The sequence below is a fragment of the Ceratotherium simum genome, chromosome X (genome assembly GCF_057802395.1).
Source record: "Ceratotherium simum simum isolate JZ-2026a chromosome X, ASM5780239v1, whole genome shotgun sequence".
Lineage (NCBI taxonomy): Eukaryota > Metazoa > Chordata > Mammalia > Perissodactyla > Rhinocerotidae > Ceratotherium > Ceratotherium simum.
In genome coordinates this window covers 128,692,224-128,719,203 of record NC_141940.1, presented here as the reverse complement: position 1 = coordinate 128,719,203, position 26,980 = coordinate 128,692,224, and the positions used below count along the sequence as shown (strand labels likewise).

General features: G+C 57.3%; 1 protein-coding gene across 1 annotated transcript in view; it reads left to right on the top strand.

Moving 5' to 3' along the window:
• The first annotated feature begins 1,257 nt into the window (after positions 1–1,257).
• The window catches only part of LOC101407912 (interleukin-3 receptor subunit alpha), a 62,513-nt gene continuing 36,790 nt past the window's right edge, over positions 1,258–26,980 (top strand). The window contains exons 1-9 of the mRNA XM_087426744.1: positions 1,258–1,400; positions 9,118–9,244; positions 9,342–9,471; positions 9,933–10,114; positions 11,653–11,786; positions 16,566–16,589; positions 17,797–17,932; positions 18,794–18,896; positions 20,238–20,323. Of these exons, the coding sequence (XP_087282870.1) occupies positions 1,269–1,400; positions 9,118–9,244; positions 9,342–9,471; positions 9,933–10,114; positions 11,653–11,786; positions 16,566–16,589; positions 17,797–17,932; positions 18,794–18,896; positions 20,238–20,323 (1,054 nt within the window). The 5' untranslated portion in view covers positions 1,258–1,268. The remainder of the gene's footprint in view (positions 1,401–9,117; positions 9,245–9,341; positions 9,472–9,932; positions 10,115–11,652; positions 11,787–16,565; positions 16,590–17,796; positions 17,933–18,793; positions 18,897–20,237; positions 20,324–26,980) is intronic.

The window sequence follows — 26,980 nt, the reverse complement described above, 5'->3', positions numbered from 1 at the left end:
ATTCTGAGGGGAATTTGCTGACTCGATAGGGCCCCAGGGGCCACCCCCGGGCCCCTCAGCATTTTGAGGGGGCTGGTTCCCCCGGGGGGAGGCTCCTGTGCAGCCGGACTCTGAGCTCTGACCTGCGGTGTCCCCTTTCCCGTGTAGGGCCAGCTGTGGGGCCAGGGCCCAGCGGCCCTGCTGGATGTCGTCAGCCTCCTGCTGCTCCTGAGCGCGGCGTGCTGCAGGGACCCCCACGCGGGTAGGTGTGGGCACGAGCTCTGATGTCGGGGTCTGCAGCGTGGGGGGACGGCCACCCCTGATGCCCGATGGGGACACGAGGTCCCCGGACCCAGAGCACGTCCCGCGGTCTCCCTGCAAGGGTCAGGGGTCCCCTCGCAAATCAGGTGGACGCGTCTCTCCTCCGGCAGAAGCGGGGACCCAGAGGGGTGGTCCCGCAGCTCGAGTCCCAGACCCCAGACCCAGCGGGGGTGTCACACCTTCTGCCCGTATGGGAGGAAAGTTGTGGAAAGCAACATTTCCCGCCAACCTGGAAAACCTCCCCGGGAAGGTGCCAGAGAAGGAAAACCTTATTAGCAGGATGACCCCCTAAAGGGGCTGCACGGGAGGAAAGAAATCCCCCCTCCTGACAGGGCTGAGGGGCACCGCTCATCCCCGTGGGTGGGTTTTCCGTCTGGAGCCTGAAGCCCGAGGGAGTGAGACCCCTGTCCTCCGCGGGGACCGGGGCTTGTTTGATGACCACCCTTCAGAGAGACGCTCCGGGGTCCTGCACTGTGACCCTGGCCAGAGGCGGATTTAGGGGTTTACGTGCATTTGAAAAGGGCAGAGAGAGAAGTTTCGGAAGCAAAGGTGGAGAGTGGGATTCTCTTCTGTTTTTTTTTTTTTTTTTTTCTTCTAACGGGGAGAATTAACCTCATTTTTAAATCAGCTCACAATGACCCACTTTGCATTCCCGCCTGCACTGTGCACGGGGTTCCGATTTCTCCACTTCCTCCCCCAAAATTATTGTCTGGACCTTTAAGTTCAGATTGTAGCCGACCTCACGGGGGTGCAGGGGCACCTGCTGGTGGCTGAGATGTTTCATTTTCCTAACGACTGGGGTGCGGAGCGTCTTTTCAGGTGCTGGTAAACGGCACTGAATCGTTCCCGTTAAAAAAATGTTAATTTTGCGTTATGGGGATTTGGCCTCGGTAAAGAAATAGTCGGGGTGGGGGGGGGTCCCCCGACTCTGGCTAAGTGTTCGTTTTTTAATTACAGCACCGGAGAATATGTCTCCCGTTATAAACATGAAGCTCGATGCGAGGAAAAAAATGTTGACCTGGAATTACAGGAGAAACGTGACTGAGGAAGAATGCAGAATAGACACCCCGCCCAACCTTGCCACCAGTACCAGCCCACAGGTGAGTGCTCGTGGCTCGTGCCTCGGGGCTCTGCTCCTTGTGAATTTCCGTGTAAAACGCCTCTTGAGTAGCCGCCTTGCCCTAGATTCCCACTCGCATCACTGTTATTGGGGAGGAAAAAGGATGTCCTCTATCTTCTCAGGTTCAGTGACGGGGGCCTGCAAATTAAAGTGAGAAAAGACAGACAAACAAGAGGGAAGCAAAAAGTTTATTAACACGTGTCTCATGCACGTCCACGAGTGTTGAGCATCTCAAAGGGATGGTTGAAATGTGAGCTTACATAACATCTTAACAAGAGAACAACGAATTTGTACAGAAGTGACAAGACAAAGGAAAAAGACTTTGAGTTTTTAGGGGTGGCCAATCGTGGGATGATAAATATATGAGGGTTCCATTATTAACGGAAGACGAGGGTTAATTTTAGCAAGATTTGCTGTGTGGATTCCCCTGGTGCCGTCTCCAGGTTGAGACTTCTGGCATTGTCTCTGGACATTAACTCCTGGACAGGGGGACACTTTACAAGTCTACGTCCTGCCTTCAGGCAGGTGGAGGAGGGCAGAGACGTTTTCTTGTGTAGGTTTTTCTCAATTGCCTTCAGCTCAAATCATCCTTATGCCAGAGCGGTAGATTTTGCAGTGACATATTCTGCGCCCTTCACACCTTACGTATAAGAAAACGTGAACAGAATGATGTTTTATGGCCCAAAAAGAGAGGTGGCAGGAAGGAGGACCTCCACGTAGGGGGTCATGGAGACCCGTCTGGGGGCGTCGTTATCATCTACACTTTGAAAATTTTAAAATTATGAAAAAAATAGGAGTATGTTCTTTATCTGCTTGAAACCTTAATATCCACGTCTTAGAGAATAATGGGTTTCAGGAGGTCCCACTGGTCGCCTGCAAAGCTGGCTCCTTTCTGTTCTTGGAGTGAGGGGTGTCCGTGTCCACTCGGGAGCCCCTTTTCCTTCCTAAGTCCACTGGACAGGAACGGGTAAATGAAATGATTCCAGTATGGCACCAATGTGGCCCCAGATGGGCGCCCGTCATCCCTGGTCAGCTGTGAGTGGACACAGGAAGAGGATCCAATATGGCCCCAATATGTCCCCAAATGGACACCCGTCATCCCTCGTCAGCTGTGAGTGGACATATCCAGTGATTCCAATATGGCACATATATGGCCCCAATGGACGCCCTTCATCCCTGGTCAGCTGTGAGTGGACACAGAAAGAAATTCCAATATGGCCCAATGTGGCCCCAAATGGACGCCCTTCATCCCTCGTCAGCTGTGAGTGGACACAGGAAGAGGATCCAATATGGCACCAATGTGGCCCCCAATGGAGGCCCTTCATGCCTGGTCAGCCGTGAGTGGACATATGAAGTGATTCCAATATGGCCCAATGTGGCCCCCAATGGACGCCCTTCGTGCCTGGTCAGCTGTGAGTGGACACAGGGAGAGATTCCAATATGGCCCCAGTGCCTCCCTTCTGTCCCAAGTCCACTGGACAGAAATGGGCCAAAGCAGCCATCCAATATGGCGCTGTTTTGATGCTTGGGAACACTTTAGAATCTTTTTGTGCAGTTTCCTGTCAAAAATGATGCTTTTGGAATTTTTGCTGGAAATACGTTAGATGCAGAAATGGACTAGAAATTTGATAGTCTTCAGCCTTTTCCTGAGAATCCTGGGTCCCTCTGCCTTTTTCAGGCTGATTCTGTCTCCCCGTAAATTGTCGTCGCTTCCTTTGTGTCTTCGTAATTTCTGGGTATTTTTCAGCTCTCTCTTGCTATTGAACTTGCGTTTTTTTTTTCAATTTTATCTTCCTTGGCTGTCGGTGCAGGAATTTCTGATCTTTGCGTCTAGCGGTTTCCCGTAATCTCTCTAAATTTGAACATTTGCGGGGATCACCTCTCCGGCACAGAATTTACATATTTTTGAAAGCTTTTTTTTTGGCGGGTGTGACATCTTTTCAGATTATCAATATTTTCCTCATTGACCTCATTGATGTGTTATCATATTATTGCATTTTCTTACAGCGTTCTACCATCACTGAAACAAAGTCTAGACAATCTTAGTAGATTTTTAAAAAATAACGTTGAATTTGGTTCATGGGTACGACTTCTTGGGTTTTACTATCTTTTTAAGCAGAATTGTCCCTTTTTCTGGAAGCCATCTCGACGGTCTGACCTCGGCGTTCTGCTGGCGACGTAAAATCGAGTCCATTAGCATTTTCTGTGGACGACGGCGCGTGGCTGTGTGTTTTCTTCTGTTTCCCGAATCTCCGGTCGTGGGTGCATTTCCTTCCTCCTGCTCTGGGATTGATTTTGAGGGTTTTCTCCTAGAAAAAAAAAATAAGCCAGTTCTTTGGAAAAGGAGGGTCTCTAATTTGTTTAATTGAATGACTGGCCGAGTAGTCCCTCCTTGGGGCTTCCCAGTAAAAGGATGTAACAGCCGAGCCTCCTTCTGGGGCCCTGATTCCCGCCTTCTCCGCAGACTTAATTAGGGGAAACACTCACTCTGTTGTTTAAGTTGCTGGCCTTCCTTTCCTCTCCCGAGTGGCAGACTTTTGGGGACCCAGAAAGCGCGGCTGTGACGTTTTCGCTTGGGGTGTGATTTGGGTTTTCCGTGAGCCCGGATTCGGGAGGGGTACCCGCCAACGCAGAGGGAAGCCAGCTTCGAGGTGCCCGGGTTTTCTTCATCCTCAAGGCTGTCATTTTTGTCCCTTTGTCACCAGCCCCCGTGGAGGGTCGGCTGGGGACGAGGACAGAGGCGCCGGGTGCCCTGTCCTGCCACCGCGGACTTGAGCCTCGTGGGGAGTCCATCTCCCTGTCCTCCCGGGAGCCCGGCCGGCCTCTTGCTTTGGGGTCGTCCCCAGCGTCCCCTAAGCCACAGCTCCTGCGGGTTGTCACCTTGAGTGACATCTGAGCGTCGTTTTATTAATCGATGCATCGCACCCACTTGTCTCATTGGCGACACCCCCCCGTGCATCATTTTTCCTCCTTTTGTGCCTTCTCTGTGTCGACTGATGAAGAATTCCGGGCGCGTTTTCTCTGTGTCTCCGGCTACGGGATTCTTCCTTTTCTTTGTGGGTTTTTCCCGTGGATTTGGCCCACGCACGACGTTTTCCGAGGCTGCTCAGATTTCCACCAGTTTGTGACTTGAGGAAATCTGAAACCGTACACTTAGTGTCACCAGGGCGCTCCCCCCGACCGGTCACGGGGGGAGTGGATGCCACGTGGACCCCCGTGCGCGCGGCCGCCCTCCGCCCCGTCATCTGGGACCTCAGAGGCGGGATGTGCTCGTGCTGGTTTCGTTTTTTCACATAATATGGTTTTTTCTTGCGCGTCCTCAATTGTGTTTCCGTGTGTGGGGTCCGTAGGGGGCGCTTAGCTCGGGGCTGGGCTGGTGGCTGTCGATGTCTGTTTCTCTAATTCCTCATTTTGTCCCAATCCAAGTAGGGTTTTCGGGAAAGATGCTAAGGGGAAATATAATTACAAGTAAAATCTCCCGTGGAGGCGTGAGCAGGCGTGAAGCTCGGACACGGCTACGCCCCGGAGGGACCTTGAGGCCGTGATGCTCAGGGAGGGAACCAGACACAAGAGGACGCACAGCGTGTGACCCCGTTTACGTGAAACGTCCAGAACAGGCGAATCCACAGGCAGAAAGTGGATTATGGGTGCCCGGGGCTGGGGAGTGACCGCTGGTGGATGCGGGGTCTGCATTCGGGGGGATGGACTGTGCTGGAAATGGAGGTAATAATTGCACAATATTTTGAATGTGCCCAATGCGCCTGACTCGTGCCCTTAAAAAAGGGTAGAAGGGTAAATCTTACATTATGTATATTTGACCGCAACACAAAAAAAGAGAAATTGAAAAAAATTTTTCTAAAACCCTAAAACAGAGAGCGCAATAAATAAATACGTGTTCGCATAAACAAATAGAACAAAGTCTCCTGCCGACCCAGAAACGTCCCCACGAAGGCAGAAGGGAAGGAGCACGTTTTATCATCGACAGGCAGGAAGCTAGAACGTGATGGGCGTCACAGGCAGCCGCTGTGAGACGCAGAGGCGGGAGGAATCGCCCTTTCTGTAGGGCCGGGCAGACGCAGCCCGTCACACACGTTCACTGTCTTGATCCCGAGGGAAAAGGAAGCTGCTCCCATCTTTTCGACGAGCGGGAGGTTCACTCTTGGAGCAAAACCCCCCCAGAGACGGGAGGCAGGACCCCCTTCCTGACGCTCCGGGGCCCCAGGAATCACGTTCCTGGGCTGCCAAACTGGTGGGACGCCCTTCAGCTTTTAAGGAGATTTGCACACATTTCAGGGAGACCAGGGAGCTACACAATTGTACGTTTTCTGAAGGGATGCTAAGGCGGGGGGGCACCAGGAAAACACTAATTTCTTCAGTTTAGATTTGTGTTCACCTTTTTGACGCCCCGTTGGGACGTTTCTCGAGCCCTCGCTACCTAAGAAGGGTCATTTCTCCTCATTTTGTCCCCAACACGCCCGGCTGCACTTAAACCTCTTTTGCCACATTTTCCCCCTAAAAACTGCGCCCCCGGGGCTGCCTCCTGTGGGGTGTTTCAAAGCCGTTACTCGGCCTGACTTTTCCGCAGATCACAGATTTCCCCTGCCTGGCTGTTTTCAGGAATCCTTTGTTATCCGTAAAATTGGTAATTTTCCCGAAATTCGCCTTTTTCGCACCATCTCTCCTTCCTGGTTGGAAAACTTACGTTTTCTTTCCTTTTAGGATCTCAAAGCAACTTTTTTTTTTTTTCTTCTGGAGAAAATCCTTTTCAGGGGAACGTGTTTCCATAGAAACGGAAGTGGAGCGCGTCCTACTTGTGTCTCCAGGAAAACCCTCGGTTCCTTCCGGAGGCGCAATCGGTTCCGGGACCCCCTGTTTGGGGCCCGTTTGCTCTAGTTTGAAGGACGGGGGACGCCCCAGCCCGGTGTGTGCGGGACGGAGCTGAGCGCCCGCGACGTTCCCGCTGTGGCCCCGGTTCTTCCACCTGGGCCGGAGCCTCCTCGGATCTCACGTGTCCCTCGCCGTCCCCGTCCCGGAACGTCCCCGACGACACTTGCCGGGGAACCGTCATTAAAAACACCCCGAAAGGCCACCCGACAAACGTGCGAGAGGAAGGGAACACTTTTATTAGCAAACGAGCAAGAAACCTGCGTGACTCAACCAAACGCCCAGCCCAGCGAGGACACACGAGGCTGTTTATGCAGAACTGGCTGGAGCAGGGGCTCGGCCACCGTCCCTTGCATCTGGCAGAGCCTCGGAGGCAGGCAGAGGACTGGGAAGGCTCCATACACTCTTGTGTGATGTGAAAGGGCCCTGCAAACTAAACAGACCGAAGACAGATGAACGGGAGAAACGGCATCCACGTTTTATATGACGTTAAAAATCTTACGGGGCCTACGGTGGGGGCTTCCTGGAGAGAAGAGAACCCCCCCCAAAGAGGCAGTTGGGACTGAGAGTTTATGTGCCCTTTTGAGTAAAGAGCAAGAAATCGTGGAGACCTGGGAAGACAGAGGAAAGACGGGGCTTGGTTTCCAAGAGCAGCAAGTTGTGGGAAATTAAAGGTGTGAGGGCAAGCGTGAGCAGATAAGGGTGATCTCACCAGGTTTATCCGTGCGGTTCCGTCTGGACGCCGACTCTCCGGCCTCTTCGTGGTCATAACACGGCCCCAGAGGGGGGACCCGGGGCCGGGGTCGTTTCCCGGGAGGTTCTGCGCTCAGTCAGAGGAGGGAAGGAGGACGACATGGGGGAAATTGCGGGGTTATAATCGAGTCCTGGCGCCGGTGGGCCGACGGCCACGGGGGTTATCCTGAGCCTGGGGATGGTGGTAGAGACGGGGGTCTGGTTCCCGGAAGCCGGCTTGTGTGTAGGCTGCCCCTCTGGGCTGGTCCGTGGAGACGGCGGGTCGGTTTTCGGGGCAGACACTCCCGGGTCCCGGGGGAAGCACCCCTCAGCTGTGGGCCCGGCCGGAGGCCTGTGCATTTGTTCGTCGCACACGTCGTGGAGACTCGACCTGCGCAGCCCGGAGGTGAGGGGTCGAGGGTGAGCTCTGCGGTGGGGACAGTGAGCGAATGAAGATGCTCCATTCGGCTCGTCCCTCGTGGTGCAGATGGGGCTGCTGTCGACCGAATGTTTGTGTCCCCCAAATTCAGATGTCAGAACTGAACCCCCAGTATGATGGTGGGGGTTGGGGGGGACCTTTGGGAGGTGATCAGGTCATGAGCCCTCCTGTGTTCTGTGCCAGGGGCCTGCAAATTAAACTGGTGCCAGGGGCCTGCAAATTAAACTGGCAAAAGACAGATTAATGGGGTCAGTACCTTTATAAAGGAGACCCCGGGATGTTCCCTCGCCCCGTCCCCCACGTGACGACACCGTCTATGAACCGGGAAGCGGGTCGTCTCCAGACACAGAATGAACTGGAACCTTGATCTCGGACGTCCAGCCTCCAGGACTGAGAGAAATAAATGCCTGTTGTCCGTAACCCCCTGAAATGACTAAATAGGCGCATTCTGCCCTTCTCTCCGGCTGCGCCTTCTGGGCCCCTCCCCTTCGGGGCCCTGCCCCCTCGCTCCTGTGCCACTTTCCCGGGTATTTCAGAGTGGTCAGCCGGAAGAGGCAGAACCAGGCCCAGCCGTCCAGCCCAGGGCTCCTTCTCCAACGCCGACGTTCACACGCCTCCCATGGGGGTCTCAGTAAAAGCAGGTGCCGGTTCAGAGGGTCTGGGCTGCCAAAGAGAAATTGGCAAGAAAGTCTTTATTTGAGACAATTGCAATAGGGCAGAGGCTTGAACTCGGGCCTGAATTCAACAGGGGCAGCTGGGGCCTTACAGCCAGCGGGGAGGGTGAAGGAGTCGGGTGCAAAACCCCGGAGAGGACTGCGTTAGGTATTGCATGGAAGGAAAATGTTTTTCCTCTACACTGTTATGTTCAGTGATAGAGCCCTGCAAATTAAACTGACCAGAGACAGATTAACCAGAGAAAAGGGATATAATTTGTGTTTGATGTTAAATTTTGCACATACAGGGAGGACTTCCTGGAGAAATAAAGACCCAAAGAAGCAGCTAGGACCACTTTGGGTACTTAAACACGATTTTGGGGGACTTATTGACCATTTGTAACAAAGCAAGATATGTTTGTAGAGAAGTGAGAAGACAAAAGAAAGGAAGTTTAGGGTTTTAGGGGCTGCCAGCTGGGGGAAGGTGAACATTCAGGGAAACCAACGGAAGATAAGGGTTTGTTATAAGGATTCCTCGAGGTGCTGGTTCCAGGCTGATGACTCTAGAATTTTCTCCGGTGATAAGATTCATTCTGCCCTTCCTGGTACACGAGAGCAGAGAGGGGGCGTCTTCATAAAGGGAAATTTCTGCCCCAGTTTTGGGCAGATATGAGGAGGGCACTGGGCTCGTGCGCATGTCTGCTGTTTCCCCATCCCCTCCCCGCCCCAGTGTCCTCTTTTGGGGTCACGTCATCTGATCCCAAGTAGAATCGAGGTGGGCGGACTCTCCATAAGCGGATCAGGAGGATCCTTTGCCAAAACTGGGTTCTCCAGCCCCAGGGCGAGCGGAGAGCTCGGAGGAGCGCAGGATGAGTTTGATCAAGGTGGGGTCCTCGCCAGCGACCCCCTCGGGGGGCTGTCACGGGGTTGAATGGGGTCCGAGGGAGCCCCACACGCAGGTGATTTGTTCTTGATTGTGCGTCTGCCAGGTCAGCGAGGACGGCACCCACTTCTGCGAGTTCCCCAACTCCGTGCTGCACCGGGGGGCCAACCTGACCCTGAACGTGACCTCCGAGGGGGTCGCGTTCCTGGAGGTCCTGGCCTTCGAGAACCCAGGTGAGGTCCCCTCCCCTGCCCACCTCGAGCGCCGTCGGCGTCGCCGGGGTCCCGGGGGCCGTGGCCCAGGGGGTGAGCGCGGGGGTCGTCTCCCCAGGCAGGGAAGGTTCCGGGGCCATGAACTTCTCCTGCCTCATCTACGACCTGTGCTTCCTGAACTGCAGCTGGACGCCCGGCCCGGCCGCCCCGGCCGACGTCCACTACCGCCTGTACTGGTGGGCCTCCAGGTGAGCCCGCGGGGCCTCCCTCACCTGTCGGGATCCTCACGGCACAGGGGCAGCTGGTCCCACGGGCCAGGGACGTCTCCGCGGGGACCCAGGGCGTCTCTGAAATGTCCCCAAAATCCAGAAAGAAGGGGCCCCTCGTCCAGCTCCCGGGAGGACGGTTGGAATCCAGCCGCCTCCCAACCCCAAACCCTCCTCCGTCCTAAAAAGACGAGGGAATCACCAGCGTTTTCTCGAGAGCACGCGTGGGATGGGCTGTCCCCACCCGGCTCCACAAAAGGCGGGATTCCTCCCCATTTTCGCCGTCTCGGGGAACGCCGGTTTTGTGCTGATTCGACGATAAAATTCCCTCCTTTCTCTGCTCCGTTTCCAGAGGGTTTTCTGGTTACGGGGAGGTTTTGTTTTCGATGAGGCCTCCCCAGTGGGGGACGCGCCCCGGGCTTCACCCCCTCTGGACGTTACAGGCACGACGGAGAGGCGGAATGCGCCCACTACGTGGTTGACGCCACGGGTACACGCGTGGGCTGCCACTTGGATGACCTCGGGGAACCCGTGCAGAGAGATTATTTCTTCTTGGTGAACGGGACCAGCAACGAAACGGCCATCCGCTTCCTGGACTTCACGCCGTTTAACGCCGTCCGGATGGGTAAGAGGGTTGCGCACCGGGCTCAGGAATGTAAGGGAAGAGAAAACTTTTCCCCTACCCTCTTGGGTTCTGTGACTGGGGCTTGTGAATTAAACTCACAGAGGCTTAATGGACAGCAGAAAAGTGCACAAATTTAATCTTCATTTTTAAGCTTTATATGCCTGGGGGTTTCCTCCATAGAAAAGAAATGAAAACTCTCAAAGAAGAGCTTTGACTTAGGGACTTATACACCATTTGAGCAAAGAGCAAAAAAATTGTGAAGTGACTAGATTAAAGAAAGGGGGTTTGAGCTTGTAGAGACGCTGAATACAGGGGAAACTCATGGAAGATAAGGGTTATTTTATGCAGATTCGTCTTGGTGCTGACTCCCCATCCTCTTCACGGCCAGAGAAGTGGTTCAGAGAAATCCTCATTTTTCAGAAGTTCCTGCTTTTAGTCAGAAAATGGAAGATCGAGGAAGGTTTCCTTCTGCACCTGTGGATTCTCAATCGCCTCCAACGTGAAATAACCCGCACGCCAAAGTGTCACATTTGGGGGTGACCTTTGATCCCCGGCAGGAACACAAGACGGTGCCTCGGTGCGACGCTGGGGGCATTTTAAACAGTAAAATCACCGAAAATAAAAGCACAAAAGTGGGGAAAAAACGACCCTCGACAGACCAGGTCAGGGCGCTTGTTTGCGGACTGAGAGCTGAAACCAGGAGCAGAAATGGCCTCGCTCAACCTCAGCCGGCGACGCGGACGTCGGGCGACACGATTTTGGCCGTTCTGCACACGTTTGCGAACGCCCTCGACGCTCCACCATCCGGGGGCTGCAAACCCGCCTTAGGAAGGAGGCGAACTTGCACATAGGGGGTCTGCGCACGACGGAGGTGGCTGCGCGTCCTGGGAGCGCAGGCATGTCTCCCGGCTGACCTGTGTCCGGCCCCGGGGCAGGGGACGGGCCAGCTGCCCGGACAGGGGTTTTGTTCACGGCGGGACCCTTCATCCTCCGGGGACCCTCCGTCCCGATCCTGGGTGACCGTGTCTCACAACCTCGTTGGCATCCCGGGGTCCACCGGCGGGGTTTCCGGAAGCCGTCCTTCTGGCAGAAGGACATTAGGATCTAGGCTGACCGCCTGGGCCGGGCACTTGGGTGACTTCAGGATGACGAGATGTGACCGCGTCTTGTGGGGTCCCCGTAGATCCGGGCTGAAGCCCCCCGCATTGCAGGGTGTCCCCGAGGAGGGGAGGGATGGAGGACCAGGATGTTCCCATCCGCTGGCACGTCTGCCTCGGGCACCAGGAATTCTGCACCACGGGGTCCGCGGGCGGGTCCCCGGCCGGCCGGGGTCCCGCGCCCCATGGAGGGGACGTCCCCCAGGGCACGCTCGGCCGGCCTGAGGCCCCGCTTCCCGGGCCGGTGGCTTTTCCTCCTTCACGCACAAAAGGAAACTGACTTTACCGCCCAGACGCATCCCTCGAGGGGTCCCCCCATCGCCTCCCCCGAGGGGCAGGTGTCTTTGTCACTCGCCGCAGCGTCTGCGTCTTTTTTCTTAGAAAAGTACAACCCGCCGGCGAACGTGACCATCGACTTCAACGGGTCGCATCACGTTGTGCGGTGGGACGACCCCAGGACGAGATTTGGGGTCCCGAGTCACATGCTGTGCTACCAACTGGACTTCCAGAGACAGGTGAGCGCCCCACGCGCCCCACGACGTCCCCCGGTCCCTATTGCCTTTCCCGGGTCTGTTCCTCGGGGTGGGACGGGGGACGCCGTGCTGCCGAGCCCGCGGCCCCGGGAATCACACCTGCGTTTGACGCTAAGGGTTTCGCGGTTTCAGCTCTGATGTTTGGGTTTTTGATCCACTTGGGGATAATGTTCGTATTTGGGGTGCGGTAGGGATCCCGCGTGATCCTTTCCCACGTGGAAATCGGGTTTTCCCGGCTCCACTTGTGGAAAAGCCCGTTCTTCCCCCGCTGGGACGTCTCGGCGTCCTCGTCGGGAATTACTAGAGCATGAACGTCGGGTTCATTTCCGGGCTTTCCGTCCCACACCGTTGGCTCAGTGTCCGTCTCGACACCGTGTCCACGCTGTCTCGATGACCACAGCTTCCCAGCAGGTTTTGAAACCGGAACGCGAGACGCGTGCGGCTCTTTTCCGCTGTTTCCAGACCGATTTGGGCGTTCGGGGGGCCGCGCGACTCAGTAGGGGTTTTTGCATTCACTTGTGCAATTCTGCAAAAACAAGGAAAAAGCAAAGGTCATTGGGATTTTGGTGGAAATTGATCGAATCTGTGCATCAAGTTGCCGATTTTTGCCGTCTTAGTGTCTGAAGGCTTCTGATCGCCGAGCACGGGGTGTCTTTCCAATTTCTTAAGGTTTTTACGTCTCTTTCAGCTACATTTTCTCGTTTTCAGGGGACAAACTCTGCGCTTCTTTTGGTAAACGTGTTCCTAAGAATTTTAGTCTTTTTGCTGCTGTTGCCGTCGGGCTCGTTTTCGGAATTTCGTGTTTAGGTCGCCATGGCCGGCCCCCCGTTAGTTTTTTTTCCTTTTTCCCTTTGAAATGGACTTTCTTTTTGAGAGCAATTTAGGGTCACAGCAAAGTGGAGGGGAAGGGGCGGAGACTCCCATACACGCCCGTCGTCCACATCCCCACCAGATGGCACATTTGTCACAAGGGACGAAGGTGCATTCGCACGTCATTGTCACCCAGACTCCACAGTCTCCATTGGGGTGCACTCCTGGTGATGGACGTTTTGCGGGTTCAGACAAATGTCTAAGGATGTGTATCCCCCCCATAGGATCCTGCAGCATCGTTTCACAGCCCTAAAATCTCTCCCTCTCCCAACCGCTGGAAACCACCGATCTTTTACATTTTTTACCGTCTCCGTTATTCACCTTTTCCAAAACGCCACAGAGTTGGAGTCATATAGGTTGCAGCCCCTTTTATTATTTTTTGAAATAAAATCCGAAAATGGGCAATCCCGGAAGTCCACTGGACCCTTCCCCGAATTTCCCACCCACCCACGTCCTCCCCACCCGTGTCTCCCCAGCCCTCACCCCGGTCAGGGTGACGGAACCTCGAGACCCTCAGATCTGGACTCGTCCCCCATCCCACCAGCCCCATGACGTCTCCGTTTCCCGGTGGCCTAGGACGTCGACCCACCCCCAAGCCCGAGCGAGGGGCGGATGTGAAAAAGGACCTCACGCCCTCATCCTTGTCCTCGTCACAGACTGTCCCCTGTGGCGGTCACCCCCGAGACCCAGCTGCGGGGATTCTGCCCCGGGCACCCCAGACCCCAGGGCCTTTGCATGTACCGCTGACTCTCCCTCCATCCCCAAGGGGTGGGTCCTTCTCCGTCTCCGGGCCCATTCTGACCCTGGTAGCCAAAATCCCACCCGCCCCACCAATCTCTCCATCGTATCTGTGTCGTCTTCTTCCCGACATTATCTGACATCATCGCTACCCGGAACGTTCCTGCCCATAGACTTTAACTCCTTGGCTTTAATTCCTCCCTCCAGGAGGCGTGCTCCCGCAGAGACGGACCCCGTCGTCAAACCTCTGCCCACAATAGGGCCCCGCAGAGAGCGGGGTCTCGATAACCACGTGCAGAGCGCACGGATGTTCACAATATCCGTGCCCGGCCCCCCAGCAGCCGGGACCCCGAGACGCAGCCCGTCCTTCCCACGGGACCCACCCCAAGCCCTGGGACCTGCGGCCCTAAAGCCCTGTGCGGATGGTCCACTTTCCTCCCACCACGTCTCTCAAGCCCCGGCTCCCGCCTGGCCCCTGGACCCACGCCCCCACGGCCATTGAGTACAATGGGGGGTTCTGGGAGGCTCGGCAGGTGACCCCGCGCCAGCCCGGGTGTGGACACTCAGAGACAGGGGCCCCTTAAAGCTGGAATTAGGTCCTGTTCCTCCACGGAAAACCCTTCCAGGGGTGCGTTCGGGGCTTAGGTTCAAGTCTGGGCCCTGGGTGTGGCCTCCGAGACCCTAAAAGGTGCAAGTCTGTCCCCCGGTGTCCCCCTCCCCAGGGTTCACGTGGGGGACCTCAGATAGGGGACGACACAGGTGAGGACACAGCTGATCCCACACAGGTAACCACACAGGGGACCTCAGACAGGGGACCACACAGGTGAGGACACAGCTGATCCCACACATACGGGTGACCTCAGAGGACACAGCTGATCCCACACAGGTAACCACACACAGGTGACCTCAGACAGGGGACCACACAGGTGAGCACACAGCTGATCCCACACAGGTAACCGCACAGGGGACCTCAGACAGGGGACGACACAGGTGAGGACACAGCTGATCCCACACATACGGGTGACCTCAGAGGACACAGCTGATCCCACACAGGGAACTGCACAGGTGACCTCAGACAGGGGACAACACAGGTGAGCACACAGCTGATCCCACACATACGGGTGACCTCAGAGGACACAGCTGATCCCACACAGGTAACCACACACAGGTGACCTCAGACAGGGGACGACACAAGTGAGGACACAGCTGATCCCACACAGGTAACCGCACAGGTCACCTCAGACAGGGGACGACACAGGTGAGCACACAGCTGATCCCACACATACGGGTGACCTCAGAGGACACAGCTGATCCCACACAGGTAACCACACACAGGGGACCTCAGACAGGGGACCACACAGGTGAGGACACAGCTGATCCCACACATACGGGTGACCTCAGAGGACACGGCTGATCCCACACAGGTAACCGCACACAGGGGACCTCAGACAGGGGACCACACAGGTGAGCACACAGCTGATCCCACACAGGTAACCACACAGGGGACCTCAGACAGGGGACCACACAGGTGAGGACACAGCTGATCCCACACATACGGGTGACCTCAGAGGACACAGCTGATCCCACACAGGTAACCACACACAGGTGACCTCAGACAGGGGACCACACAGGTGAGCACACAGCTGATCCCACACAGGTAACCGCACAGGGGACCTCAGACAGGGGACGACACAGGTGAGGACACAGCTGATCCCACACAGGTAACCGCACAGGGGACCTCAGACAGGGGACGACACACGTGAGCACACAGCTGATCCCACACATACGGGTGACCTCAGAGGACACAGCTGATCCCACACAGGTAACCGCACAGGGGACCTCAGACAGGGGACGACACAGGTGAGGACACAGCTGATCCCACACAGGGAACTGCACAGGTGACCTCAGACAGGGGACAACACAGGTGAGCACACAGCTGATCCCACACAGGTAACCGCACAGGTCACCTCAGACAGGGGACGACACAGGTGAGCACACAGCTGATCCCACACATACGGGTGACCTCAGAGGACACAGCTGATCCCACACAGGTAACCACACACAGGTGACCTCAGACAGGGGACCACACAGGTGAGCACACAGCTGATCCCACACAGGTAACCACACACAGGTGACCTCAGACAGGGGACCACACAGGTGAGCACACAGCTGATCCCACACAGGTAACCACACAGGGGACCTCAGACAGGGGACCACACAGGTGAGCACACAGCTGATCCCACACAGGTGACCACACGGGTGCCCTCAGACAGGGGACGACACAGGTGAGCACACAGCTGATCCCACACAGGTGACCACACAGGTGACCTCAGACAGGGGACGACACAGGTGAACACACCTTGGTGATGACTGAGGGTCTCTGAGACGTTTCCTCCTCACTAGACACTGGAAAGCTCACGGATGAGAACACGACGCTCCTGTTCCCTCTCTGTTCTCCTTCACTCACTAGCGTCCCCAGAGCACGTCCTCCAGCCAGAGGTGACTTCACAGGCAGGGAATTTCATGTTGGGGGGGAAAATCTTTTCCTCTACCCTCTTAGGTTGTGTGCCTGAGGGTATGCAAACTAAATCAACGAAAGACAGATTAACAGGGGAGAAAGAACCAAGTTTATTCATATGCATATGGGAGTTCACAAAGATGTGACTCCTTAAGTAGCTAGAGACTCATCTAACCAATTTAATAGGGGAAAGGGAAGAGAATAAATAAGACTTCTATGGGAAGAACAAATGGGTTTCTTTAGGAAAGATAAATGGGTTTCTAGGAGAACTAACAGGAGATAAATTTGTGACGATGTTTTTTAATGCAGGTCCAGGTGATCTTTTCTGGTTTCTTTCGTGGCCACGAGACTCCCCTGGAGCTGGAGTTTATGGTATTTTTGCTCTCAGCCAGCTTGCTGGGAGTGAGGTCTCCCTGAAGAGGGAATTTTTGGCTCTCCTCAGTCCCGGAAGTTTTCTGCTTTTAGGCAGAAAAGGGAAGCTTTGAGAAGCTTGTTTCTGCACCTGTGGAATCCCAGATATCTTCGGCTTAAAATAATCTCCATACTAACTTTGGGGTTTCCATTGGGTTCCCACATTTGCATATAATGCTGAAAACACAGCCCCTCACCGTGTTTCCTTTGCTGTTTCTTTACAGGGCAGCTCCCACAGGAGAGACCCCGTGAGTATCTCTGTCTTTCTCTGTGTGCGGGGCCCACAGACGCCCCAAGTGCAGCCCTGACCACGTAGCTGCTTAGATTTGGGATCGAGAAGCTGTGGTTTCTCGAAAGCCTCTGACTCGGGTCAGGTAGTCGGTCATCGTGCAGCCCGTGGTCCGAGCGACGTCCTTCTTCCAAATGCAGCCCCGTGGGAGGTGAATAGCGCCCCCGAAATTTCTGTCCCTTGGAGCCTCAGAACGGGACCTTATCAGGAAACAGGGTCTTTGCAGATGTGATTGAGTGAAGGATGGAGATGAGGGCGTCCTGGAGGAGGGTGGCCCTAAATCCAGAGACAGTGTCCTCATCAGAGACACAGGAGGACACACTGACACCTGTCAGGTGTTCTGACCCATCACCTGGGCGCCTGAGGGTCCCGCCTGCATTCAGAGGATGCTGAGGCCGCAGGTGGGATGCTGCCCCGTGGACCACGCTCGCCGTGGACCTGACAAGTGGAAAGAGGGTCTGGTGCAGCCCGGGCGTCGTGCGACCCGCATATGTGGCTCCTCACGGCCCGGGTGGGGGGCCGTCCCCGGTGGCCGGGGGACCTCTGCCGTGGCCCTGGGTTCCGTCTTCCGGGGCCGGCCCTGCAGCTCCCCGAGCCGGTCCCCATGTCCCCCTTCCCGGTCACTGCGGCCTCACACATCCCGGGCCCCCAGGGTGCACGGAGAGGTGGCCCTCACCCAGGAGGACACCTCGGACCTGTCCAGGAGGCCCCTGTGGTCACACAGGGCGGGAGCAGAAGGCAGCCGTCTGGTGCCCGATCAGGGGGTCCGGGGGTGTCAGATTCGGGGTCCGGCTGGGTCACCGCAAACCATGCCCCTCGGTCACTTCTGTATAAAATCAGGATAACGCAACCTGCTTACGAAGGGCGTGGGGGACGCTGGACACTGACCGAGACGCGGACGCGGCCCGGAGAGCCGTGACCCACGGGCGTGGAGCAGGGTCCACGTCCAGACGCAAAGCCCCTCGTGGTCCCCACTCCGGGCGTGAGAGACAGGCCAAAGGGGCAGGACCGAGGCCCCCGCCCGCCCGCTGGGTGTCCGGCCTCTGCGGAGCACGGACTCTGGGGCTCGGACCTGAAGTGACCGTCAGGCCCCCCGCCTGTTCCCCGCTCCCGGCTCAGCGTCTGTCACAGGGGCCGGTCCCAGAGGCCCCTCTCTTCTCTCCGAGGTGTTCCAGCTGGGAAGCGATGACAACCGGTACGTGCTGCCCGGCTCGGCGGTGACGGCGGGGGACACCCTCCGGGCGCGGGTGAAACACAAGTACGGGCACGTCTGGAGTGCATGGAGCCCGACGCTGGCTTTCAGTGAGCGCCCGGGGCGCCCCACTGCTGTCCCCACCGGCGGGTCCTCTGCCCACCCTCCTGGGGCCGGGAGGGGCTGTCCCCCGGTGACAAGTCTGCAGATGCAACAGTTCCCGTCCCCACAGAGGCGGTCCTGGCTGGAAAAGCCCGGGGGGCCCCTCATGCAGCCCCCCAACACGTCTGCCCCGTAGAAGTAGCAGAAAACCCACAAGGTTGGGACCCACCGGGGCCTCCATCCAGGGGTCCCTCGGGATCCATTCCGGGGCTGAGCTCTAAGTATGCGCCTGCTGGATGCTTAAAAGCCACACGGGCTGCGCCCCCACACACACCTGAGAGGAGCTGCTGTATCCCCGTGCGAGCCGGTTTCCCTCCAGGCAGCGGGTCCGCGGCTCGCAGAAGTGGTCCAAACCACAAGCTACACGAGTCGAGTCAGAGTTCCCAAGAGAAAGCCTCCTCTGCAATAATCAGAATGGAAAAACCTCTCTGACTCCCTTGACATTTCACAGTTACGCATTCATTGCCTTGGCTATGCAGTGTGGGGTTGAAAGTCAATATCCATTGAGAGGGACGGCATTGCATGGTGTGAGCTGTGTCCTCGTGGAAATGTATTTGTGGGGTCTTCTGTGGTGGCGGGACGAGGAGACAGGGACAGGAAGAGAGTGGGTGCAGGACCCCAGGAAGGATAGATTCCTCCCTGCCGATGCTCCCACCTCCGTCGGGTCCCTGTGTCTGGAAGTTCTCTCCTCCTCCGCCCCAGCTCTGCCTCCCCCTCCAGGGCCCTTGATAACGGGGCGGGTGTGGGGCTGATGTGTCCGTAACCGACCTCTCCGTCCGTCCTGACCCCCGGCCCCTCATCCCCAGCAGGCTCCCCAGAGCAGGATCCCACCGGCGCCCTCGTGGCCCTGGTGGGGCTGGTGGTGGGGACGGCAGCTTTGCTCGCCGTGGTCCTGATGTTCCTCTGTAGAAGGTAAGCCCCCAGAGCCCGGAGGCGGCGCAGGAGGCGAGACAGCAGTGGGAGCACGGCGCGTGACCCCGTTCCTAGGGGACGGCCGGAAAGGGAAGATCCGGGGCCGGGGAGCAGAATCAAGGCTGCCTGGGGCTGGGGGAGGAGATGGGGGACCACTCGTGGGGACAGGGTGTCACAGCCGCCATGTGCGGCCCCACAGCCGCACGGGTCCTCCGTCTGAAGAAGGTCGGAAGGACCGTCAGCTTCCCTGCCTGCCTTCCCGACGATACGCTTTTATTACTTTGTGCCTGGAACAAGGCTCTTTAAAATGAGGATTTTTGCAAGAAGATGCAAAGCCAGGAGTGTGTGCAGAGCGTCCGCCGGCGTCCGGACGGCGGGCTCTGAGGTCCCAGCCGGGCACGGCGCCCGGCAGCCCAGCGTCGTCCAGAGGATGCCCCGGGGTGCACGATTTGGGGTTCTCCCCCTGTGCACACCTGGGGGATTGTCCCTGGTCCCCCTGAAGCGCCTGGTTCAACGGGGACGTGATGGAGGCGTGCGCTGTGCTCGCATCCGCCACACGGGGGTGGCAGTCAGCGCCTCTGAGGCTCTCCCGGGCGGTTTCTCGGCGTGTGAGGCCCAGAGGGTGGCGGCCGGTCCAGGAGGTGGACGCGGGGTTGGTGCCCGTCAAACCCGGCTGCACACCCAGGGCTGTGTCCGCGCTGCCGGGCGGCCTCGTCACACACGTGCGTGATCTGGATGGCGGCAGATAAACGTCTGCCCAATTCCAGCAGCGTGTCGGAGCAAGGGGGTCCCCGAGACCCCGGCACAGAGCTGCGGGCGTGTGGATGGGGTGGGGGCGTCCGGCCTCCACTAGGGAATTCCCCCGGCCATTTGCTACGGAAAGACCAAAATCAGAGGGCTGGAGGGTCCTGCGAGTTTGGAGAGTCTGGGGGTGTTTCGAGAGTTTTCGGTGCTTAAAATTTCATGGGGGACTCGTGCACAGATTTGGGGCTCCCGGTGAGTCTCGGAGAAGTCCTGGGGTGCCTGAAGAGACCTGGGGCGTTGGGGGCCACCTGTAGGCATCTGGAGGGTGGGGGTGTCGGGAGGGTCCTGGGGCCCCTCCAGCCGCCCACCTGCTCCTGAGCCGAGAGCTGAGGCCTTGGGGAAGCCACAGGGCTGAGCACGGGGCATCCGGGTGCAGATCGGGGTGCGTCTGCGCACGGCCGGCGGTACCCGGGCCCCACACCAGCCCGGCCGCGCCGAGGAACACGGGTTTCCCCAGGAAGGGAAGGTGCCGGCTGCTCTGGACGGGCCGTCCAGGGTGCCAGCCCGCCGGCCCTTCCTACTCTCTCTTCTCTCCAGGTTCTCCCTGAGGCAGAAGCTGTTGCCCCCCATCCCACAGGTGAGGGTGGAAGGAGCCAGCACCCTGCTGCCCGACCTGGAGGTGAGCGCGCCCCAGCTTGGGCTCGGAGAACATGCAGCCCGGGGGTCTTTGCAGGAGTCCGTGGGCCGGGGCCCCCTCAGCTCCCCGACATCCGGCCGGCCCACCCAGGGCTGGACCCCGGTGTGCAGGCGAGGGGCGACGGGTGGGCTCGCTCTTGGGGGAGGGAGAGGGGACCACGGCCGGCCAGCTGTCTGCACCGCAGGCATCCGTCCGTCTGGGCACGCAGAAACCCGAAATACGCAGCCTGGGAAAGAATGGACTCTCGGAGTGAAGGACGGGCAGGGTGTGAGCTTCCTCTGGGCTGGGCAGCCCTGGGGGGTCCCTGGGTTTTGGGGTCTCCCTCTTAGGGGTCATCCTGGAAACCCTGATGGCCTCATCTAAGATCCTTAACTGGTTACATCTGCAAAGACCCTGTTTGCAAATAAGGTTGCCTCCTGGGGTTCCGGTGGGCGTGAATTTTTTGGGGGGCCGCCTGCCCATCATTGGTTGAGGGACCCTCCCTTCCCCTTCTGAGCCCCCACATGCTCCCGTGTGATGAAACAGGGACACCCCCAAATAGGAGCTCCAGTTCGGGGCTGGAAGCCGTTCCCTCGGCTCCCCTGGGCTCCCATGGAGGCCTGTCTGCCCCGGCAGCAGAGTTCAGGGTTCGTGGATAAAATTAGGGGGTGGTGACAGTTTGTGGGGGGTGCTTATGTCTCCATGTCCCACGGGGAGGCATTGCTGAGTGAACAGATGTAAGCAGACATGAGCCGGCCTTCCCGGGGTCCCCTCCAAAGCCCACACTTTACACCGGACAGGCGACCCCCAAATTCCTCCCAGGTCCCCCCTTTTCAAACGTGGGGTCCTGGAAATGCCATTTCCATGAGACCCAAGAGCAACCGGCAGGTGGATATTATTTTCCACCCTAATACCTCCCAGGTGGACGCTCCACCCCTCAGCCCTAGTCTCAATCTCAGGCTGGCCGGGGTCACCCCCTATTAAATCTGGGGGTGCCTCCCCAAGTTATGAAGCCACCACCCACCTGGGTCTTGGCAGCCACCACTGTCCAGGCTGGAGGAAGCTGCCATCGTCCAAGTGAGAATTCTCCACTCCGTTGTTCCTCAGGGTCACCTCTGAGTCCTGGGGGCTGGGGTGACCTCTGAGGGTCCTGGAGGGGTCAGAGGTGGACGGACGGGTGGGCATTGGAATCACACACAATGCGTCCTTTTGTGTCTGGTTCTGTCACTGTGCATCCTGTGTTCAAGGTCCATCCACATTGTAGCCATGCCAGTGCTTCTCTCCTGTTCATGGCTGCGTAATATTCCACTGCACAGATGGACCACATCTATTTATCCGTTCATCCACGGATGGGCATCCGGGTTGCTTCCACCTTCCAGCTGATGAGAATCATGTTATTCTTCACAGCGTCTTTCTCTATGGGAGAACCCGGGACTCGAGCGGGTGGTCTCGACTCAGCTCTGTCTTGTCTCTCTTAGATCGCCTGGGATGGGGGCGACCTGCCACCGGGCTCACAGGACCCCGAGGACGTCCTCATGGTGGAGGAAATTCGGTTGTTTGCGAGTGGACAAGCGGAAGTTGTGGGTTCAGCACGGCCCCCCGACGACGCGGAAAATGTCAGTTGTATGCGGCCCGTGACAGGTTTCTGATGACACCTGCAGCACCGCCGTCAACCTCCCGCCCCACGGCTTTTCTGTCCACTCGCCTCTGAGTCCACTGGGCCCCGTGGACCACGCTGAGCGCTGCACTCACTCCTCTCCCTGGGGACGCGACCAGAAACGGGGCGAGGGCGTCCGTGCCGGGTCCCCCCAGATTCCTCCCTCGCGGCACAAAGCTGGAAACGGAGCGACAGTTGATCGCAGGTCCCTGTTGTGCAGTTAGCAAACCTCACCGTGATGAAATATGGAGGCAGCCGGCCTCCAGAACAGTCCCGGACTGGGTTCCCTTTGGGGGGCAGGTGTGCCCCCCAAATTCCTGAAGGACGCCCCCCAAGCCGAAAACACAAGGTCGGAGGGTGTGCGAGGAAAAGGAGGACGCGGATTCCCGGTGGATAATTTGCACGTGTAATTTGCGCCTGTTGAGGTTCCTTGATTAATTTTCTCATTGTTTTTTTTCTTTTCTCCTTTTTTTCCGAGATATAATTGACATGTGACATGATATTAGTTTCATGTACAGCACGACGATTCGATCTTTGTCGATGTTGCACGTCGACCAGCACCGTGAGTCCAGTTAACCTCCGTCCCCACACACAGTTGCAAATTATCGTCTCCTGATGAGCACTTTTAAGGTCTACGCCCTTAGCAACTTGCAAAGGTGCGACACGGTGTTACGAACGGCAGCCACCACGCTGGTGCCTGGCGGCCCCGGGACTTGCTTTGTTTTGTAACCGGAAGTTTGTCCGTTTTGCCCGTCTTCACGCATTTTGGCCAGCCCGCAGCCCCCTGCCTCTGGCAACCGTCTGTTCTCTGTATCCACGAGTCTTCTTTTTATAGATTATTTTGTTGAGGTCACACTGGTTTATGACATTGTGTCATTTCAGGTGTGTGTTATTATATATCAGCTTCTGAATAGACTGCACCGTGCTCACCACCAATAGTCTAGTCTTTCTCCGTCATCGTGCATATGTGTCCCCTCTGGCTCTCCCATTGCCTTTATTTTTATTATTTTTATTTTTATCTTTGTTGGGTGAGGAGATTGTCCCTGAGGTAACATGTGTGCCATTGCATTTAAACGAGCTGTTTGCACGGCAGGGTCGGGGGGACGGGAGGCGGGCGTCCCCATCGGTGTGAAAAGTCGAGCAGAGCTTGGTGTCTGGATGGAGGCACCGCCCCACCTCCACGGGAGCCACGCCGTCCCGTGGCCGTTTCTCTGAGGGGCCGGACGCAGGACCCGCCATCAGCAACACGAGACACAGCAAAGAAAGCACAACGTGTAGACGGAGGAGCGTCGTGCACCAGCCGGACGTGAAACACCCCAGCTCCCTCCCGAAGGCTCCGTGTGGCCACGTGCACGCTGGCGGCCGAGAGCTGACCCGCCACACCCGAGCCGGCAGGCGGCAAAGGTGCAGACACCCCGCCCTTCGCGGAGCACCGCGTCTAATACCGAAGATAAGGGCAGAAGCAGCTGAATGCACCTTCACAGACTTGTTTTAAAACCAGGGTGTAGGCGAAGCGGGAGCTGTGGGAGGCGACGGAGGTTTGTCGCTGCACGCGGGGAGACAGACGCACGGCGGCCTCTCTGCAAAGTGGAGCAGTTACAGGGCAGCACGCGGGGTGAGTTCCGTGCGGGTGAAGGGGCGTGTGCGTGCACACGTGTGCCTACACGCCTAGACGTGGAATCCGGCACCGGGACGTCGGGGTGGTTATCTTCAAACTGTAGGACTTTGTCCCCCTTTTTTAGGTTTGTGTTTGATGCAAAAAAAAATGCCCCATTTTTACAGTGAAGATAAAGTGGTTAAGTTGGAAGAAAAACCAAGTGTGGGAGCCTGGGCTTCTGCAATATGGAGGGCTTTGCAGGAATTCTGTCACCTGGCAAGTGGCGGGGACGGGAAGGAGAGTGACCTGTGTGGGGTGCCGCCTCCTCGGCTCTGTTAGGGTTTGGGCGCCGGGTGGGCTCTGGGGGGGAACGGGAGGGAGCCCCCCTGCCCAGTCCACACACTTGTCCCAATGGGGCCCTGGAAGCTTCTGGAATGGCTTCCTTTCTGCACCCACTGGCCCCTACTTCCAGCCCTCCATCTGGCCGTCTACACTGGCGTCACCTTCCCGGAGCTGCAGCCTCTGCCGCCTCGAGTCCAGCTGACCGCCCACTGCCCCAGGTGGTCTGGGCTGGGGACCCCAGCCCGACACCAGCCCCAGAGGGCGTTTGGACAGGGGTCTGCTCCCCGTCTTACCCAGAGTGAGCCGTCTGGAAGCCCCAACCACAAAACACTTCTCCATGAAGCTGTAGTTACCACACAGCATTTAGTGACCACCCCATAAATGAGGGCACAGCCATGCGATGGAATATTATGCAGCTATAAAAAATGCACACGATTTATACTGTTCTCTGAGGTGAGAGATGGAGACCTGTGTCTGGGGTTATTGGAATCCACTGCAGATTCTGTTGAGGCTTCAGATAATCCTGGGGGTAGTCTCCACGTTTTCCCCAGAACTTTTCCCATGGAAGGAACACTCAGAACTTCCATCTCTCTTTCTCTGTCTCTCTTGGTAAAATATGTATATCATGACATTTACCATTAGTGGCATTTAGCACATTCACAATGCTGTGCAACCACCCCCTCTATCTGGTTCCAGCGCATTCTCATCACCCCAAAAGGAGACCCCATCCCCATGACCAGTCACTCTCCATCCCCCTCCCCCAGGACTTGACAACCAGTAATCCACTTCCTGTCTCAAGGAATTTACCTATTTTGGACGTTTCATATAACTGGAATCACACACTATGTGGCCTTTCGTGTCTGGCTTCTCTCAGTGAGCGTCACAGGATCGAGGTCCATCCACCTTGTAGCCATGTCAGAGCTGCTTCCCTTTTCATGGCTGAGTAATATTCCACTGTGTGGATGGACCACGTTCTGTTTATCCGTTCACCCATCTGTGGATGTTCGGATGGTTTCCACCTTCTCTCTCTGTCTCCATCTCTTGCTGTTTCTCTCTGTCTGTCTCTCTTTGTGTCTTTCTCTGTCTGTCTGTCTGTCTATGCCTCAAACAGAGCTTTAAGGATGAACAAAGAAATGGAGGAAAAGGATGACAAACAGCCCCCTGAGGTGGCCGACGTCAGCCACCCCCACGGCCCCAGACAAGTGACCGGGATGTCAGCTCATCTTTCGGCCGTCGGCCGCCCGGTCTGATTAGGGGGAACTGCCTCATCCGTGCAGAAGTCAGAACTGTGAAGGAAGATGCATTGCACAAGAGGTAGTGGCTGCTGATAAGGAAGATTTTAGTTTCAAAATGTCCATGTTTTCGGTTTGGGGCAGAAGCGAGATAAAGACGAGCTGAGAGTCAGCATCTTTCAAGGGAACGTGAAAAAGACAACGTTCCGCCCTGAGGGAGACGCCTTCGGTCGCCGCGGCCGGCGGAGCCCGTGAACCGAGACCCACCGTGTCGCAACCCTGACAGGCCGCCTGGTCAAGGCGCCCACAGCGATAACGGGGAAGGGGCCGGCGGGGCGTCGAGATTACGGGGAGGAGGCTGTGGGGACCTCTGTGCAGACAAGATAGGCTTCTCTTCAAAACAGCAGGTCCACAGGCTCCATGGGGGAGCCAGACCCGGGGAGCCTCTGATTTACAGGGATGGATTTCAATAAAAAATCAGAGAGCGGGAAGTCGGCCTGAGGCCGTGTCAGCTGCGGCAGGTTCCAGAACGGACGGGTCAACTGTGTGCACTGGGGGCATGGGGACTCCGGGGCCTGGCCGAGTCCTGCTTCCTGGGACTGGGGTCAGGTACCCAGGGCAGGAGGCTGCAGGCCAGAGGGGGCAGTGGGGAGAAATGGGAGAAGAAAAAGGGAGAGTTGTTATTATACGAGGTTCCTGGGGCGGCAGAAACAAATGACCCCAAACAGGGGGCTTAAACCACAGGAATGTATCCTCTCTCGTCCTGGAGCCCAGACATCTAAGACGAAGGGGTCGCAGGGCTGCGCTCCCCCTGGAGACTCCAGAGGAGGGTCCTTCCTGCCTCTTCCAGCTTCTGGGGCTCCAGGCGTCCCTGGGCTGGTGGCCACCTCCCTCCATCTCTGCCTCCGTCTCCACGTGGCTTCTCCTCTGCGTCTGTGTCTCCTCTTCTGTCTCTGATGAGGACACTGTCATTGGATTTAGGGCCACCCTCATCTAGGAGGAGCTCATCTCCATCCTTCTGCAGCTCACTGGGCTGGGGACGTGAATCCCCTCTGCCGTTTCCAGTCAGTGTGCTGGGGTGAACGGTGCCCCCAGTTCACGTCCATTGCAGCCTCAGAGTGGGACCTTATATGGAAACAGGGTCTTTGCAGAAGAGCACAGACCTGCGTCCCCGCAGCCTGAGGCCGCCCTGGGCCGACGGGTCCGCTGGTTTCCTGGAGGAAGCGGGGGGCTGGGAATCTTACAGCCAGAAGTGTCCTCCCCAGGGCCCCTGCAGGTGAGGGGGGCGGGCGGAGGGCGAGGCCAGATATGTTTTCACAGGGAAAGTTCACCAGGGAAGCCCTTCATCTCGGGGGAATCCCGCAGGCGATAATGGGGTCACGGGGACCAGGCCCGCCTGACCCTCCTGCCAGGAAGACCTCCGGGATTGCAGGGGTGGCATGACCTCAGAGCCCATGGGGTATCTGGGACCACACATGGAAAGGCAGGGCTGTGGGTCCTTCCTAGCCCCCAGGGCGGAGGCTGGAGTAGCTGGGACTTGCAGGATCGACTCGCTTGTCTCTGAGCTCCACAGATGTCACTGGCTGGGGCACATTTAAAGGGTACAGTGGGTGGGGAGCCTGACTGCATCCTGTTTAATCCATCCCAGGAAGTGCAGGGAGGATGTGCTGGGACCTCTGCAAACTGCAGTTGGGAAGGGTCATAGACACTGGTCAGTTCGGTAATGGCCCCCAACATATCCACACCCTAATCCCCAGGACTCGGGAGTGTGTGACCTGACATGGCAGAGGGGACTTTGCAGATGGATTAATTAAGGATCTCCAGATGGGGTCCTCC